General features: G+C 42.0%; 2 protein-coding genes across 2 annotated transcripts in view; both read left to right on the top strand.

Moving 5' to 3' along the window:
* Nucleotides 1-117: 117 nt before the first annotated feature.
* Nucleotides 118-7,941, top strand: yipf4 (Yip1 domain family, member 4). Its single transcript, XM_014154493.2, has 6 exons — nt 118-405; nt 4,732-4,885; nt 5,026-5,197; nt 5,605-5,682; nt 5,863-5,976; nt 6,149-7,941. Exons 1-6 carry the CDS (start codon nt 348-350, stop codon nt 6,284-6,286), a joined length of 714 nt encoding a protein of 237 aa, XP_014009968.1. The 5' UTR covers nt 118-347; the 3' UTR covers nt 6,287-7,941.
* Nucleotides 7,942-17,427: 9,486 nt separating this feature from the next.
* The window catches only part of birc6 (baculoviral IAP repeat containing 6), a 162,780-nt gene continuing 161,349 nt past the window's right edge, over nt 17,428-18,858 (top strand). The window contains 1 exon segment of the mRNA XM_014154510.2: nt 17,428-18,080. Within this exon segment, the coding sequence (XP_014009985.2) occupies nt 17,870-18,080 (211 nt within the window). The 5' untranslated portion in view covers nt 17,428-17,869.

An 18,858-nucleotide genomic window follows, 5' to 3' on the forward strand; every position in this document is an offset into this window, starting at 1 on the left:
ACAAAAGGAGAAGGGAGTAACCGGATCTCTTTTTTTGGTGTCATGCTGCGTATTGATTTTGGGAGTCCAGCGTCACCTTTCCCCCCCACTAGATGGCGAGCTTGTCTGCTGCCGTGTTAGGATTTTTTGACGTGTCGTCTTTCCCAGCCTCCATTGCACTTCCTGCTTCGGTAGCTGCCTGTGTGTTTGAGCAAACGATACCTCAACAACAAGATGGAATAGTTGGGAAAATATTGTGAAATCCAGTCAATGACAACGTTGTATTTACTTGTGGCAATCTATTCAATTAAACCCTTTATTTAAATGTCAGTTATTAGGACTTGAAGGTTGTTGGCAAAACATCAACAATGCATCTCTCTCCCACCAACGGAGATTTTACTTTCGTCTCATCAACTGAAGCCGAGGGTAATGTTAGCAGGCCGTGAATACTGTCATGTGTTTCATTATTTTTAGTTACCTACCGTATTTGTCAACACGTCATTCTGCTAACTTGACATTCATTCATTGGGTAACTAGCTTGAGTAAAGTGTTGTCGTTTTTGTCAAGTTACCGTGGTTCGGAGAGATTTGACAACTTTCTGCTGCTACTGTACGGCTAGGCTAACGTTAGCAAGCTAGGTAACGTTAACTATATAACTGAAGGAAATCCACCTAACAAATATTATTCTATTGAAGATACGTTTAATACAAAACTCTATAATCTGTTTGGAATAGTTTAGTGTGTTTCCCATTGAGTAAATAGTTTTAAGTTCCAATGCAGCCGTTTATCTTAATATCAAATCATTTCTGGGTAACAAGTACCTTACTGTGATTGTTTTCAATTAAAATGGTCAAAAAGAGACGAATAACTTCCTAGTAAAGACAAATTGCTAGGGCTGTCTGCGAGTGGTCTGAGTAGGGAGGTGAAAACCAAGGGGGCCAGGCACAGTTTTGACTGCTCCTAGAGTTTTTCTTCGGTACTGCAGTTTAAATCTGCAATATGTAACTTTCTAGGGCACCGACCAAATTCACATAGAAATGTACATTATAGATCTGTTCTCATTGAAAGCAAGTCGAAGAAGCAGTGTCTGTTTTATGTGCGCTATGTCTATGCATCCTGTTCTTTAGTTTATTTTTTGCGTCTTTTACTTTAGATTTTGTACACCAGCTGAAAATACAATATTTTTGGTTATTGAAAATATATTTCACAGCAGTTTAGATAAAACATGCAGTGTAGAGAATCATTGTACTATCACATTAACTGAAATTAGGCAAACTATTAGAATTTTAGCAACCAGGAAATGGAGGTGTGGTTTTCACATATTGCCCAGGAAGAAAATTTCCATAGAGGTCTGTGGTGGATGAATCAGAATTAGTTGGGTAACATAGATAATTAAGATGTTTTATTAGTATAATATGCTTATGTGAGATACTTGTCATTAGAAAGTGTCCTTTGGTCTCTGGTGTCTTTCAGTTGCACGTTTCCCTTAGCTGGGGCTCAGTCACTTGGGGCCCAGATGGGAGAGGTCAGACTTGTTTTTTACATGTCTCTGTTGCTATGCAGAATATCAGCAAGAGAGGAGGACTGAATGAAACATTGTCTTCATATGTGAATGTCTTTACCTATTCTTAAACCATGTGAAGGGATGGTGTGATTAATGGGGAACCAATTATTTGTCTCCACAATGTCTGTGCGCAAGTCACTCCCCTCAGTGAGCTTGTCCAGGAGTGGGAACAAGAGGTGTCTTACTGAGGATGGGCCTCTGAGATAAAACTGACAGAGGAGATTTATGATGTATTTTGATAAGAATGTCTAAAAAGCATTCCAGAGGACATGAGCTAATGGTTTTGTTCTATACCGTACCAGGGAGGGATGGTTCTAGGGAGACCAGACACCGGTCTATATAATGAACACTGTTGAGATAGCAGTTGCTGTCTGCTGTGTTTTATATATCTTTTCATACAAAACTTAACCTTTGTGAACTGTTCGTAAGATTTGTGGTTCGTCAATGTACGTTGAAGGGGTGGATTCATGGGTATGAAAAGCTCTTTGTATTGTTGTATAGTGACCTTCCTGGTTCATTCGAGAGAGTGCACTATTGAAGGTCAAAGTACTTTTGCAAAAGTATCTTAATTATTAAATATGTAGTTTAACTCAGACTGGTGTGTTTGTAACTCTCCTCATTTGGTAATGCAGAAATTAGCCACCACAGGTCACATAGAGAAGTCATATATTAAAATTCCTAATAAGATACTTTAGTCATCACCATTGTGCATAAAACACACATTGACTTATTCAAATAATTGTTGCTGAGGCTGATTTAAAAAAATAAAATAAAATAAAACTCAGCATCTGAAGATAACATTTTTTATGTATATTCATCCAATGTCTGCCATGTTTTGGATAATGTGATGTCGCTGCTCGCACTGCTCCCTGTGTGAACGGAACCCAAACCGGCTATGCGAGTGCGCTATCGTGCATAAATGTATTTTGTCCCCCCACACCAAACGCGATCACGACACGCAGGTTAAAATATCAAAAACTCTGAACCAATGACAGTAATTTGGGGACAGGTCGAAAAGCATTAAACATGTATGGCAATTTCGCTAGTTAGCTTGCACTTGCTAGCTAATTTGTCCTATTTAGCTAGCTTGCTGTTGCAAGCTAATTTGTCCTGGCATATAAACATTGAGTTATTTTACCTGAAATGCACAAGGTCCTCTACTCCGACAATTAATTCACACATAAAACGGTCAACCGAATCGTTTCTAGTCATCTCTCCTCCTTCCAGGCTTTTTCATCTTTGAATTTATATGGTGATTGGCATCTACACTTTCATAGTGTTACCACGACAACCAGCAAAACAGTTCATCTTTCAATCACCCACATGGGTATAACCAATGAGGAGATGGCATGTGGGTACCTGCTTCTATAAACCAATGAGGAGATGGTAGAGGCAGGACTTGCAGCGCGATCTGCATCAGAAATAGGAATGACTTCTATTTTAGCCCTTGGCAACGCAGACGCTCGGTGGCGTGTGCGAGCAGTGTGGATGCTATAATTGAATAACATATATTCCTACATTTATTTTGCTCGAGCGGTGTGGTCAGCCTATAAGTGCAAGCGCATGTGATGTTGGCCCATATAAAACAGATCCAACCCAGATATAGATGTTCCATGAATCGGCATATACGAACACGAGTAGATTACCTTGAAAACAACGGGCGGATATCATGGACGCAGTCTCCAGTTCTTAGTATACCTCAGTGGGGAAAACTGAAAACGAACCCCCTAAGGTTGATGGCTGCGCCTGCGCTGAAATTTAATTAGCATAATAATAAAAAAATCCACATAATCTCTCCGTTTAAGCTACAGAAATGTTTTTTTTTGCATCAGATACGTCTCATCCTCTTATGTCGCCATAACGCATCTGCTGGTAAAAGGTGTCAGAGCTAGAGCGGTGTTTGTCATACCATGAGAAATCCCCCAAATTTGTCTTCTCACAAAATCGGCTGTAGCGTCCGAACGGTTTGGCCTACAAACTATAATGACCCCTCTATGGAAAGACGAGACGCTCACGAACACAATGTTCTCCGTTTTGCTCTATGACCTCCGCAAGACTCTTCTGAGCCGATCTGCCAATTTCTGTCTGTAGCGTCCAAACTGTTTGGGCTTCACACATATATTACCCCTCTGTACAAAGGTGAGACTCTCACGAACATGTACATGTCGGTTGTTTTGCAAGACTCGTTTGAAGATCCCCGGTACCAGTTGAAAAAACGAATAGAATTATATGTGGACTGTTTAATGCCAAAAATGTGGGGTGAAATACATGTAAAAAATATATTTCCTGATCATTCTTATATCTCTCAGTAATAGGACAGACACATCAGAGCAAACTTCCTTTACATTTTTTGGGGGATTCTCTGTTATTCAATGTATGGGCTAATAACAGTAAGACCAAAACACATTTTTTCATCAAATATTTTTTTTTACATATTTTTGGGATACTTCAAGGCATCTTAAAATTCAAAATCAAATAGCTAAATGATCCTTGGTATGACCTTAAAAAAAATAATCAAATAGCTTAGTAGAACACTCCCCACTCCCCGGCTTAGACGGGGTTTAGACTCTGATGGGTTTTAATGGCAGAGGTTTGGAACTCTTTTCTTATTGGTCTGTTAACTAATTTACTGCCTTGTGATGTCATCAGCCAAGCCTAAATTCTGTCCCACAAAAACAGGCTTATCCACTAAAAGGGCATTATCATCATTTTCACAATTTGTATTATTCCAACCTCATAGTGTGGAAATATATAAAAAAACAGGGATATCACATTTTTGACTGCACTGGGCCTTTAAGTAATTTAGACAGTGTGACAACCACTGGGGGACATGTCTTGCCCTTCTGCATTCCACATACCTTTTGATTAGCTGAGGTGATTTGGTCAAGTGTGAAACACTATCTAGATTAGGAACAATTGATCCTTGATTGTGATAGGTTTTGGAAACCTTGCAGGACCCGTCCTAGCCTTTTGGGGGCCCCCCACCTCGCGGAAAAACATTTAAGTGCCCCCCATCTTGAGGCGGAGAGAACATTTTTAAAGTGAATTTCTTGCAGTACTAGACATTTTGCCTTGGGGCAGAGAGAACATTTAGATATTGTATAACAACTTTCATGCAATTCTACTCATTTAGCTATGGGGCAGAGAGACAAAATGTGCAATAATCATATACATTAAATTCCCTACAGATCTAAGCGGTACTATTGATGCCCCAGATGTTAAATTGAACATGGGCAGTGACAATGCAAAAGACCCATATGCAACCACGTTCCTGAGGAAACGAGGCTATGGCTGGCTCCTGGAAGTAGAAGAGGATGACCCCGAAGACAACAAACCTCTTCTGTGAGTACCTTCTTCAAGAAACCCATTCTTTATCCATTTACATTGATATTAAAATGACACTTGATTTGGCCATCACTACAAATTAAATGTGCTGATATCGCACGATGCTCCTGTACAATCTCATACGCTTATATGATTAGGGAGGAGCTGGACATCGACCTGAAAGACATCTACTACAAGATCCGCTGTGTGCTCATGCCAATGCCCTCCTTGGGCTTCAACCGGCAGGTTGTGAGGGACAACCCTGACTTCTGGGGCCCGCTGGCTATAGTACTCCTTTTCTCCATGATCTCCATCTACGGACAGTTCAGGGTGAGGCGGCAGTTCAAGCTGTGAATTCTTTTGATCTCAGAACATACCTTACATCTGGCCCTTGGCCCCCCAGAGAGGGCTGTTGGTTCAACTAAGTTAGATTACTCTGAAAAAGTAAATGGTGAACTTCGATTGTAGGGTTGAGATTTGAAACAACATTAGATGCACATGCTGCTCACACAAACAGTGCTTGATTCACTGGTTCTCTTCACTTACTGAATTGAATGAAGTGGGAGGCAGCCTACATTGATATATTTAACGATGGAAGAATGTTCAGAAAATAACTTACCACACCAAAATATTTTGTCCTCTAGAGACTTTGATACAATGTCACAATTTTCAGGGTGTGTATTATTTTTGTTGTTGTTGTGTTTTAGTTATTTGTCGCTTTATTTTATTTTCCTAAGGTCGTGTCTTGGATAATTACCATTTGGATATTCGGCTCTTTAACTATCTTTTTGCTGGCTCGTGTTCTTGGTGGTGAGGTAAGATCCACCAAAGTTTACATTTAGCTGAAATAAGTCATATTCCTAGTCTCGATGAGGAATACATTTCTCTTACTTGATACTGTACATTCATCTTTGGATGTACATTTGCTTCCTATTACAACATGAATGATGTGGCGTGCTGTGAAACACTGACTTGCATTGTTCTGTTTCGGATAGGTGTCTTATGGACAAGTTCTTGGAGTGATTGGATATTCTCTACTCCCGCTCATCGTTATAGCCCCATTGCTTTTGGTCATTGGGGGTTTTGATGTTGTTTCTACACTAATAAAGGTGAGCAAAGATAATCAACCTTTATTCTATCAGATTTTTCTCACAAATGAATCTCTGTAATTCACCATTGCACGTGTGATTTAACATACACTAACCTGTTCAAAGCTATTTTTACATCTGTATTTGATTAGATTTTTTTTTAGATAATACAAATGGACTTTTCATTTTTCAGCTTTCTGGAGTATTCTGGGCTGCTTACAGTGCTGCTTCGCTGCTCGTTGGGGATGAATTCAAAACCAAGAAGCCTCTGCTCATATACCCTATTTTCCTTTTGTACATCTACTTCCTGTCACTATATACTGGTGTCTGATTGGACAAATGGCGGCAGTGGAACTTTGGTTGGAGAATGACACAAAGCACCGTGAAAAGACACAAGGATTAATTACACAATGAAAATAAGGAGCATGGATTTTTGAAAGGTCATTTTCTCCCTCTTTAACCCTGTTTACAATCCTAGACTGTGGGGATATAAGGGTGTATGTTACATCAGTGTATTTAAATGTACCCCTTACCTCTGTGCTCAGTAAAAAGTGGTAGCTTATGGTCTAAGCTCAGTGTTCAGATTGAATTGTAATTAGATCGCAGGTTCGCGTTGGAATCATATAAAAGGACTGTAATTATTTAATTAAGGCGTCAAATCTGGTTTTGGTAATCATGGGAGGGTCACAACATACCAGTCATTGATTTTGTTAATGCTTTTATTCCATAGAGGAAGGTGGTGCCAAATACAGTGCAAATTTGTTCAATTTGAACCAAGGGGTTAAGAAAGAAGTCTGCCCCACGGTTTATTGTGTAAGGGAGTGGGCTAAGCATACTGTCATGCATTGTTATGCATTATTTAGTGGTCATTTCAGCCTGGGTAGACAAGTAGATGGGCAGTTTGAGTGAAATAAAACAAAGTCTACTAAAGTTTGGTGCCTTTCATTAGTTGTTTTATACAGTTGTTTAAAAATATTTTATTGAACGGATGTATATTTTCAGACAACTTGCTTGTATCTATTGTATGTATTCAGAACATGTTATACAATTTTGAACAATTACTAGACCTGGAACAATTGAGAGTTATAAAACACTCATTAATTCACATTAAGGCGGCATAAAATATATCAACATAATTGTCTGTATAACTGTTGTACTGTACTAAATATTTTAAACAACATTCTCAAACAGTATGTAATGTGTTATATCATTAATCTGCATGCAAAAACTTAATTTCACACCCAAGCTTTATGTAGGAAATGTTGAATGTACTATAGCAATTAAAGACTATTGTCAGGGGGGTTAATTTAGTAATATGGAATTTACAGTGAAAAATTATGAATTATTAGCTGAAAAAACGCATTGAAACCATTTTTGAGATTCTGTTATGTGCTTACACATTGTATATAATTCGCTTTTAGAACAATATAGCAAATGCTCAGTTGTTGAAATTAGCCAATTTGAACTCAAATTTGACCTAAGTCTTTGTCTCAAAGTACATCTGAAATTGGATATCTGAAAAGTAAATTAAAGTATGCATATGGTTTCTAGGGGTAGAGGATGAACGGAAATTTGCATTGGTTTTACGCTAATGTAGTCTAAGCCAATTTCGGTGTTATTGGGGTGGCTGACTTCAAGGGCTTTATAAATGATAAAAGGTGTCTTGGTGGGGTGGGCCTAAACTCACCGGACCGACTGTTGGTCTGTACAGTGGGGGATGTTTGCTTGCTGTCGGTGCAGTGTGTAAAGCCTGTTGCATGCTTCCCAGTCTAAACAGTTTGCGCATATATACAATGACAGCATTTTGTGACTTTGTTGTTAGGCAGGTTTTTTCCGGCTGTTCACGCACAATTTTTTTTTCTCGAGACGAAGTTCAGTAACCTAAGTTTATGCCCCTTTGTCGGTGATTGACCAACAGTACTACTACTAGTAGGAGTGGGAACTATGGACGGGATTCTTCAATAAATTGTTTGTCATTCAACGAGAGACGAGTAGTTTTAATTTTTTTTAATTCACTTGAGAAATATCTTAGATGTAAAATTGCAGGACTAAACTTCGGCAAAAACGTCAATGTATTACAGATGTCTTGCTTTATCTTGGATTATTTTAAAGAAGTGTATACTGGCTGTGTTGTGGCTACTGCGTTTGAAGGGAGACAAATGGTAATATTGCCCTTTTTCAAGCGAAGGTCTTAAGGGAGTATGCGTTTTGTTTGTTTTGGTGTTAGTACACAACAACAAAAAACCTAGATGGACAAAAACAATAAACTTAACATTTACATACTTGGTCAGACCCACATGTTCCCCCCGTACCCACACCCAATGTTGTTTCCAATACTTGTAAGACTACCCTATATGACTTCAAATTGTGTTGTTTCAGTCTGTAGACAGTTTAAAAAATATATATTTAAATAAAGCATTTGATTCTTCCATTCTCTTAATGTTGGAGTATCATTTGACTAACAGTATTTAAGAAAATAGCTTCTTCAATATAAGTGACTTTTTTATTTTATTGAGGGAAGTCAAAGTTCGGTAACAGTAGGGGTGGGAACTATGGACAGTATTCTTCAATTAAGTGTTTGCTGTCATTTAACGAGAGGAGCAGCTAGGCCCTACTGTCTGCAGTGCACTACATTTTCATGCACATTTCTTCAGTTGAGAAGTACTGCACTTAGATTACTTTATTAGTCACATGCACAGGATCATAGATGTAGTTGCAGGGTACAATGAAATTCTTATGCTGTGAGATTCAACAGTGCAGGTAAAAAAATAGAAGTGAATGAGACAATACAAATAAGAATATATACACATTTACAACTGTAACAATGATAAATGTCCATGGGGGGAGGGGGGATCAGGTAGCTGCCTAGTGGCTACTCAGCAGCCTGATGGTCTGGGGGTAGAAGCTATTGATCAGTCTGACAGTTTTTGCCATGATACTCCTATACTGCCCGCGTCTGAGTGATGGAAGTGGGGACAACAGGCCGTGGTTCAGGTGGCTTTGGTCCTTGATGATCTTCTTGGCCTTCCTGCAACACCTGGTGTTGTCGGTGTCTTGGAGGACAGTCAGTAAGCACCCAATAATGCGTTCACCTGAGTGTACCATAATCCGTCAGTGGAGTTGCCGTACAAGGTTGTGATGCAGCCTGACAGTATGCTCTCGATGGTGCTCCTGTAGAACACTTGAGGGCCCTTGGGGACAGGCCGAATTTCTTCAGCCATCTGCGTCATCTGTGGATCTATCAGGGCGGTAGGCGAATTGGAAAGGGGCTAGTGTGTCAGGGGGGGAGGAGGTGCACTTCAAGTCATTCAGTTCCCTTTCCTGTTCTTGGGCATGATAGTGGACATCTTGAAGCAGGTGGGGAAACAGCCTGAGTTAAAGAGAGATAGAAAATGTCTGAAAACACAACAGCTAGCTGGTCTGCAAAGATCTCAGCAAAAACGTCTAAATTAATTACAGATTTCTTGATTTATCTTAGATTAATTCAGAATATTTTGAGAAAGTGCATGGCTCAAGAGGAACAAACAATAATATTGTCACTTTTTCTCTCATTTTTCAAGCGAAGGTCTTTAGGGGGTATGTGAGCACAGACGTTCGCCTTGCCGAGTTCTGCTTGGAGCAAACTGTACCTACTGTATGTATGGGACACCTTTATAGGGACCACCCGCTGGTGGGGTTTAGGGTTTTACTCATTTTTCAAGCTTAGGTCTTTAGGGAGTATGCAAGCACAGACGTTTGCTTCGCTTTGCCGAGTTCTGCTAGGAGCAAACCAAACCTATCTGTGGAACACCTTTATAGCGACCACCTGCTGGTGGGTTTTAGGGTTTATCTTGCATGGGGATCCATATCCCAACATCAGGCAAGGGCTGTATTAAAAAACAACAAAAGAGTCATCATATAATTAAGCAATAAGGCATGAGGAGGTGTGGTATGTGGTCAATATACCATGGCTAAAGGCTGTTCTTTGGCACCAGCCTTGCTGAGTGCCTGGATGCAGCCCTTAGCCATGGTATAGCAATATAACACAAAACCCAGAGGTGCCTTATTACTATTATAAAACTGGTTACCAACGTAGTTAGAGTAGTAAAAATAAATGTTCCGTCATACCCGTGGTATACGGTCTGATATACCATGTCTGTCAGCCAATCAGCATTCAGGGCTTGAACCACCCAGTTTATAATTACATATAAAACTCATATCACTTAATTTAATCCATGCTCAAAAGAATTCAAAGGGTGAAAGTGCAAGGTGCTATAAAAAATTAAGGCGCATACTGTTGATAGCACTGACGAAGGCATAACGCCCGATGTTCACCAGATGTAGGGCTGTGACGATTATGGAATTTTGGGTAACGATTGTCATGCATGGCTGTGCTGTGACTGGGTCAGACATGGTAGGAGATAGTGATGGAAAAGAAAGAGAAGCAAGTATGGAGTTTAGCGGTACAAATAAAGGGCGGAATAGTTTCCAACACCAGTGGCAGTTCGTAGGTAGAGTGTGCCCGAGGACGAAGGACAAGCTAATTTGCGAGGGGATCATGGAGGTGAGGAGGAGCATAAAGTGATTCTGAAGTTTAGGGAGAAAGGGGGAGTTGGGGCAATGAGTCTGATAAGGTTGAAAGCTGCGATAAAATAGTTGATTTGGGAAATTGTCAATGCTGAAGTGTTAAGAGATGGGAACTTGTTGGTGTTCTGTACGGCTCAGAGGGAAAAAGCTCTCATAGTGAAGCAAATAGGAAAGTGTAAGGTGGTGTCGAGCAGCTGGACTGATCAAGCAGGGAAGCTGTGGATTAAAGGGGTGACAACAGGAGTACCTGTGAGTGTCAGCACTAAAGAGACAAGCGACAACTTGAGAGAAGGTGTTCTAGTGAATGTTCAAAGATTGCAAGCAACAAGGGATGGAGTGAGGGTAGATAGCCTGTCAATTCTCTTTCACTTCAAGGGCAGGGTACTGCCAAGTAAAGTAACCATGGGATATGAGTTATTATGTGAGGGCTTATGTACCCGAAGCCTTTAAGATGTTATAACTGCCAGAGGTTTGGGCATCTGGCAGCAGCCTGTAAAGAGAAAAATAAGTGTGCCATGTGTGGAGGGGTGCATGAGTATGGGAAGTGTGGGGACGGTGTACAACCAAAGTGCTGCAGCTGTGGGGGTGCTCTTGGTGTGGCATATTTTGGGTGTCAGGCAATGAAACAGGTAGTGGAAGTGCAACAAGTGAGAATGGAGAGAAGGGTGTCATATGCTGAGGCATTAAGGGTGGGCTAGGTCCAGGGATATACAGGTTCAAGGGAGAGATGGGTAGAAGCATCTAGATCGGGGACTATGGGGCAGGTGGGTAGAGACATGGTATACATAGACAAGAGAAAGCTGGTTGACATTCATAGCAGGAACTATCAACAGCACTGCTAAAGTGGAGTCTAAAACAGAGAGGATTCAGCTAATAGTGAAAGTGGCTGGGAGACATCTGAGTATGACAGGGTTGACATTCGAAGAGGTTTGAGATTACCTCAATCAGCAAAGGCTGGAGTCATGTATTACTGTATCTTAGTTATGGTGGTAATGCTACAATGGATTGCTCAAAGCCTGTTGGCTAATGGGCAGGAGTTCAAGCAGTTCATTGTGGATATGCCAGCTAAGCCTGATGTGATTTGTGTACAGGAAACATGGCTCAAACCGAGGTTATCGTATATGTAGGTGTATGGGGAGAATGTGCAACCTTCATAAAGCAAGGACCTTCTTACAGGATGCTAGGCAAAGGTATTGAACAGGAATGTGTGGCTGAGAGGAGGGATGCTAGTGGTAGTGAACTACTTTAATCAGATATTGGACTTGGAAGTGCCGAGGGCCAGGATGGAAGTAACATTTACATTTTAGTCATTTAGCAGACACGCTTATCCAGAGCGACTTACAGTAGTGAATGCATACATTTCATACATTTTTTTTCTCCGTACTGGTCCCCAGTGGGAATCAAACCCACAACCTTGGCGTTGCAAACACCATGCTCTACCAACTGAGCCACACAGGACTTGCAAGGTAAGGTAATGTGGTGTGGGGATTTGAATACCCACAACACGCTCTGGGGGAGGGGCGACGGATGGATGGAAATGGCCAAGTTATGGAAAATCGAATAGAAATGAAAGATCTGGTGTGCCTGAATGATGGATTGATGTAGCCTCAGGGAATGAGTCTGCCTTGGACCTCACTCTGGTATCTAGTTTGATGGCAGGAATCTGTGAGTGGGCGGTATGGGAGGAGTCGACAGTAGGGAGTGATGATTACCCCATATTATTCACAGTAGGCCAGTGGGAGGAAGAGGTGTCAGTAGATGAAGTAGGCAGGTGGGACCTGTTTCAGGAGCTGAGTGAGCAGGTGATGGCTCAGGTGAATATGAGAGGGGATGTGGATTGTGTGAATAACTGGGAGAGAACCGCATTAGTGGGAGAAGCTACTGAGGCTATACCTAAGAGTTCAGGGAGGAGGAAAGCAGTCCCATGGTGGATGGAGGAGTGTGTAGCAGGAGTGAGGAGTATCAACAGGGCATTTAGAGTACTGAAAAGTACACATAACTTCCAGCATCAGATTCAGTATAATAGGCTCTGGTGAGGAGAATTATCTGTGAGGCAAAGAAGTCATGTTGACGTTGGTTCTGTGACACCATTGGAAGGGCGAGACCTGTGTGAGAAGTGTGGAGGATGATTAAGAGGATGAGTGGGGTCAGAAGGGAGTGGGATTATCCAGTGTTGACGAGTTGGGAGGATATGGCAGAAACAGATGAGAAGGCAGAGATGATGGCCAAACCATTTGTCCAAGTGCATAGCTCACCTAATCTGTCAGAGGAGGGGGAGAGAGAGAATGAGAGAAGAGCATCCTGGAGTGCTGGATAAGAGGGAGAATGTAAATGGTGTGTTGAATGCACAATTTACCATGGCAGAGATGAAGAGGGCAATAGGTAAGGCTGGGTTAACTTCACCTGGGGGCGTCTCGAGTGGCACAGTGGTCTAAGGCTCTGCTAGCTCTGCCACTAGAGATCCTGGTTCGAGTCTGTCGTAGCTGGCCTTGACCAGGAGACCCATGGGGCGGCGCACATTGTCCGGGCTCAGGAGGGTTTGGCCGGCAGAGATGTTCTTGTCCCATTGCGTTCTAGCGACTCCTGTAGCGGGCTGGGCGCAATGCATGCTGACACGGTCGCCAGGTATACGGTGTTTCCTCTGACACATTAGTGCGGCTGGCTTCCGGGTTAAGCGGGCATTGTGTCAAGAAGCAGTGCGGCTTGGCTGGGTTGTGTTTCGGAGGACGCACGGCTCTCGGCCTTTGCCTCTCCCGAGTCCGTACGGGAGTTGCAGCGATGAGACAAGACTGTAAATACCAATTGGATATCACGAAATTATGGAGTAAACATTTTTTTTTATATTAATAAACTTCACCTGGGAAAGATGAGGTGTGCTATGTCATGTTGGCTGGATAAGGTACTGGTGTTGTACAACCGATTGTGGGAGGAGGGGAAACTACCAGGCAGCTACTGTAGAAGGAGGCAGTAGTTGTACCAATCCGGAAGCCAGGGAAGGACCCAATGAGGCCAACAAGCTATCGGGCAATAGCTTTAACATCCCATGTATGTAAGGCTGGGCGTTCCTCATCGAGGGCCATGTATGTTGCATTGATCCGATCTGTAATAGACTATGGCAGTATAACGTATGGTTCGGCAGACCTGACCTCACTAGAAAGGCTAGATGTCATACAGGGGCGTTTCGGACCTCCCCAGTCTCTGCACTACAGGTGGAGATGGGGGATATGCCATTGCAGATTAGGAGACAGCAGTTGCCAATGAATTATTGGGTCAACCTACAGGGAAATTGGGTGTCTCATCCTGCGAAAGGGATTCTACAGGCATGCTGTGAACATGAGCGAGGACCGATCACAAGCTTTGGGTGAGTGGGTAATACCCAGGCGAGGGAGATGGGACTATATGTAAGGGAGTTTAGCCCCATGGTAGCTATTCCTGTGAATCCATCATGGCTACTCCCGCCTCCGGTAGTTGATCAAGAAGTGTTGGAGAGACTATGGAAAGATAGGGAGGGGGTTGATCCATCTGATTTGTTTAATAGACATCTGGGTATTGTATATCAGGATTTTATGGCCATTTATACACGTTTCAAAAGAGCCAAGGACAGGACGTACTGGGTCAGCATTTGTAGTGCAGGAATGTGGGGTGGCAGACAGGAAACGTATTACAGATCAGCTGGCTGTATATATATACGGTGGAGCTGATGGCTGTACTGTTGGCCTTGCAGTGAGTGGAGGAAGTCAAGCCAGACAGAGTAGTTATTTGCTCTGACTCATGTGCACCTTTAGTTCACGTAGCAGACAAGACCTGCTGTATGAAGTACTACAAGAGGAAGAGACCGAAGAGAGGAGGCTAAGGGTGGGACACTGCTCGTTGAATAAGACTTTAAATGTGATAGGAAAGCATCCAACAGGAAAGTGTGATTATCGGCAGGAAATAGAGACAGTGGAGCATGTACTGATACAGTATGGGTAGTATGAGAGGGAAAGAGAGAGGCTACAGTATGAGGGAGAAGTGGGTATCAGGAAATGAGTTTAAAGACTCCAGTTGTGAGGTTGATCATCCCACTGCTACTGTTCTAGATGACTGTTGGGAATATACAAGTAGATTAGGCAGTGGTTTTGGTTGGACAGTTTGCCAATGAGAGTAGTTTGAGGGAGTTGGAGGTTGGCCCTTGTGTGGTGGTGGTATTCCTCTGTGGTTACTCACAGATCCTGTTGTTGATCTAACCTTGGTAGATAAAAGAAAAGATTGGTCAGAAGTCAGTGATATAAGAAAACGGGTTGACAATTACTTGGTAGAAGTTTTTATGCTTTTTTAATGCTTTTCACAGATGGATCCAAGGACCCAGATAGTGGGCGCACAGGAGGAGACGTTTACGTTCCTGAATTTGATGTGCAGATATCAGTGGAGGCTGCAGAGGGGAGGACGGTTCATAATAATGGCTGGAATGGAGCAAATGGAATGATATTTGTATTTATTATAGTCTTCCTGGGGTCCAGCAAAATTAAGAAAGTTTATACAATTTTAAAATCATTACAATACATTCACAGATTTCACAACACACTGTGTGCCCTCAGGCCCCTACTCCACCACTACCACATATCTACAGTACTAAATCCATGTGTATGTATAGTGCGTATGTTATTGTGTGGGTGTATGCATGTGTCTGTGCCAGTGTTTGTGTTGCTTCACAGTCCCCGCTGTTCCATAAGGCGTTTTTTAATGTGTTTTTTAAAATCACATTTTACTGCTTGTGTCAGTTACTTGATGTGGAATAGAGTTCCATGTAGTCATGTAGTCCATGTGTGCCTCCCATAGCCTGTTCTGCACTTGGGGACTGTGAAGAGACCTCTTGTGGCATGTCTTGTGGGGTATGCATGGGTGTCCGAGCTGTGTGCCAGTAGTTTAGACAGACAGCTCAGTGCATTCAACATGTCAATACCTCTCACAAATACAAGTAGTTAATCTTTCTTCCACTTTGAGCCAGGAGAGATTGACATGCATATTATTAATGTTAGCTCTCTGTGTACATCCAAGGGCCAGCCGTGCTGCCCTGTTCTGAGCCAATTGCAATTTTTTGTGGCACCTGACCACACGACTGAACAGCAGTCAAGGTGCGACAAAACTAGGGCCTGCCTTGTTGATAGTGTTGTTAAGAAGGCAGAGCATCGCTTTATTATAGACAGACTTCTCCCCATTTTAGCTACTACTGCATCAATATGTTTTGACCATGACAGTTTACAATTTAGGGTTACTCCAAACAGTTTAGTAATCTCAACTTGCTCAATTTCCACATTATTTATTACAAGATTTAGTTGAGGTTTAGGGTTTAGTGAGTGTTTTGTTCCAAATACAATGTTTTAGAAATATTCAGGGCTAACTTATTCCTTGCCAACCACTCTGAAACTAACTGGAGCTCTTTGTTGAGTGTTGCAGTCATTTCAGTCGCTGTAGTAGCTGACGTGAATAATGTTGAGTCATCCGCATATATAGACACTCTGGCATTACTCAAAGTCAGTGGCATGTTGTTAGTAAAAATTGAAAACACATGGAAACCATAGCTGTGTTCGAATACCCATACTAACATACTGTATGCTACATACTTAATGAGTATATACTAAATACTATAAGTACATTTTAGTATAATGTAAATGAACGGTATCCTTTCAGTTGAGCGTACTCGAGCTTCGCCTGTCTACCGGAAGTTGATGCTGTTGCTATGCAACCTCTTGCTAGCTTGTTCAATAACAAATTACTAGCTAGATATTTTGCGACTTCGGGTGTGTTCTTAAATTCAATCTGGAGTGCCAGAGTGCGCTCTGGGCGTTTGTAAATTCAGAGCTATCTCAGATTGTCTGTTTGTAAATTCAGAGCGTTTCGCTCTCGGAGCGCACACTGGACCTTCTGGCAGAGGAGTAGGGTTGACCTGCGCATTCTGGCCTCACAACGGCAGTCAAGCACCCACGCTAACTGGCTATCGTTGACTAGCTTGCCAGCTACTTCCAGACACAAAGGAGAGAACACCTCACTGACTATTTTAATCGCCCTAGCAGAGCTGGTTAGGCAGTTTTCATGTTATCCTGAGCGTTGGTGACTGTAACTGTGATGCTGGCAATCATTTTTTTTGCTGATGTTTACTGACACCGGCCATATTCAACAGGTGTTGAGAGTTCGTAAGTGAATTAGTTATTACTCAGACAAGAGTGCTCTGAAATCGGAGTAGATAGCCAGAGCGAATTTACGAAAGCACCCAAATGTCCATTGAGAATGCACAATCACTATACCACTTAGCTAAGAATGACAAGAATAATCAAGTCAATAAACATTGGGTAGTTAGATAGCATATAGTTAATATACTGACAAGTTTGATGTATTATTAGCCAACTAAAGTTAGGTAGCTAGCTAACATACCGCTGTAATGATATGCAATGTGGTTCGTAAGGATAGTGTAGCTAACAAACTTCAGGCAACATAACGTGTAAGGTAAGCCAAAAGTGCTGTAGAATGAGATATAATTGATATTGATGTTCCACTGTGTAGAGGTGAGGCCAAATGTAAGATCAGAGCTGTTTTGATAGATGTGTGGCAGACGAGATTGGACTATGAGCCCTCGGGATGGGGGAGCATCTATTAGAAGTTAGTAGGGCTCTTTTTATTTTACATTTTACATTTTACATTTATTTTTATTTTACATTTTATTTTCTCAGAAGTACTGAGTTAGGAAGGAGGATTTAGAAATGTGGAAATGATGTAAACCGTGATTGACCACACACTCCACCATAGTAGGTGGCAGCATGCACCTTTCACGTTTGTTTGCGAACCGCCATTGTATAGAAGAAGAAGGCCCACAGTACAGTAGGTGGCGGTAATGCACCATAATGTTGGATGCCGATAAACCCCACCGAAGACGAAGAAGGCTGCCTCTATTCTAGTCTGAGCGCAAACATACTGTCTTTCTGTCTGTGGGAGTCACAACAAACACAATTTACAGTGGGGTAATAGTAACATTAATAAACAGATGTCATCCAAAGATATTATCTGTCTGGATTCTGGAGTCAACTCAAGAACATCGCAGTGCCCTTTCTGGTATCGCGTGATGGTCAAGCACTACGCTTGTTCCGTTTACCTGACGTCCATCTGACAGAGAGCGACGCTCGGCTCGTAGCTTTCTTAGTACTGATGGTGAATAGCTACTGCTGTGGTAACGGGCGGAGGAGCAGAAGCCGCAGAAGAGTCAGCAGTAGTAGAGGAGCGGTAGTTTGGAATTCAGCTTTTACACGTATTAATCTTACTCGTATCAACGGAGCTCCCTAAAAACACATAGAAGGGAAGGGGAAATTTAAGAAAGATGGCGGCCGCGGCCTCGCCGGGCTCCTGCTCGTCCACCTCTTCAGACTGGATTGTACTGAGAGACGGTTGCCGTCGTTGCGACGAGGAGGGCCTGCGAAGCCTTTCCTACCACCCGGCCCTTAACGCTATCCTGGCGGTTACTAGCCGGGGGAGTATCAAAGTCATCGACGGCACATCAGGGGCCATTCTCCAAGCCTCGGCCTTGCATGGTAAGTCACGGCCCAGGGGCTAAGTAACTGTTTTAACTAACATTAGGTAGTTAGCTAATGTTTAACGTTAATTATTTTGACAATCACATCAGTTAACCTGGGGTTGGTTAGCTAGCCGTAGTTAGCAAATTAAATAACGTTAGAACATGAATTCTGACGTTTAGCTAAAGTACGGATTCACAGAACAATTTGTTAGATCCGATTCCTAACAATAACTTGCATAACCAAGTAGCTAGCTAGCTAGCTACCTTACTTTCTACCTACATTAGACTAGAGTTACATCAAAGATACTGGCAGTGGCAAACTAGCTCCTAGCTGTGGTTAACTACAGTAGATAGCTACATGTCTTGACAATTGCTGGCAAGACAGTTAAATACATAGTTTGTTAATTAGTTATCTAACTGGCTAACTGAATTTACGCCAGTGTTAACGATGTATTAGGAAAACATCTCATCAGCTAGATGGCTAAGCTAGCGAACCCGCTAACAGTATCTAACATTCAATGTCAACATTCAATCAATCCTTATTAATAAACCTCATATTGTAGTGCGATTTAACTAATTGACGTTATTGCGTTAGCCAAGTAACTTCCGTACTGTATATCCATCACAACATTACGCCATGTTTGGGTAACATGTAGTTAGCTAACTAGCAAACTAGATAATCAGTGGTAGCTAGCGAACTAATTGTGATGACACGAGTAACTAGTAGCTAATAACGTTAGTCAAGTAGCTAAGCTGTCAAGTTCATCGATGATCACCCAGCCGTGAGCATGTGG

The sequence above is a fragment of the Salmo salar genome, chromosome ssa18, assembly GCF_905237065.1.
Source record: "Salmo salar chromosome ssa18, Ssal_v3.1, whole genome shotgun sequence".
Lineage (NCBI taxonomy): Eukaryota > Metazoa > Chordata > Actinopteri > Salmoniformes > Salmonidae > Salmo > Salmo salar.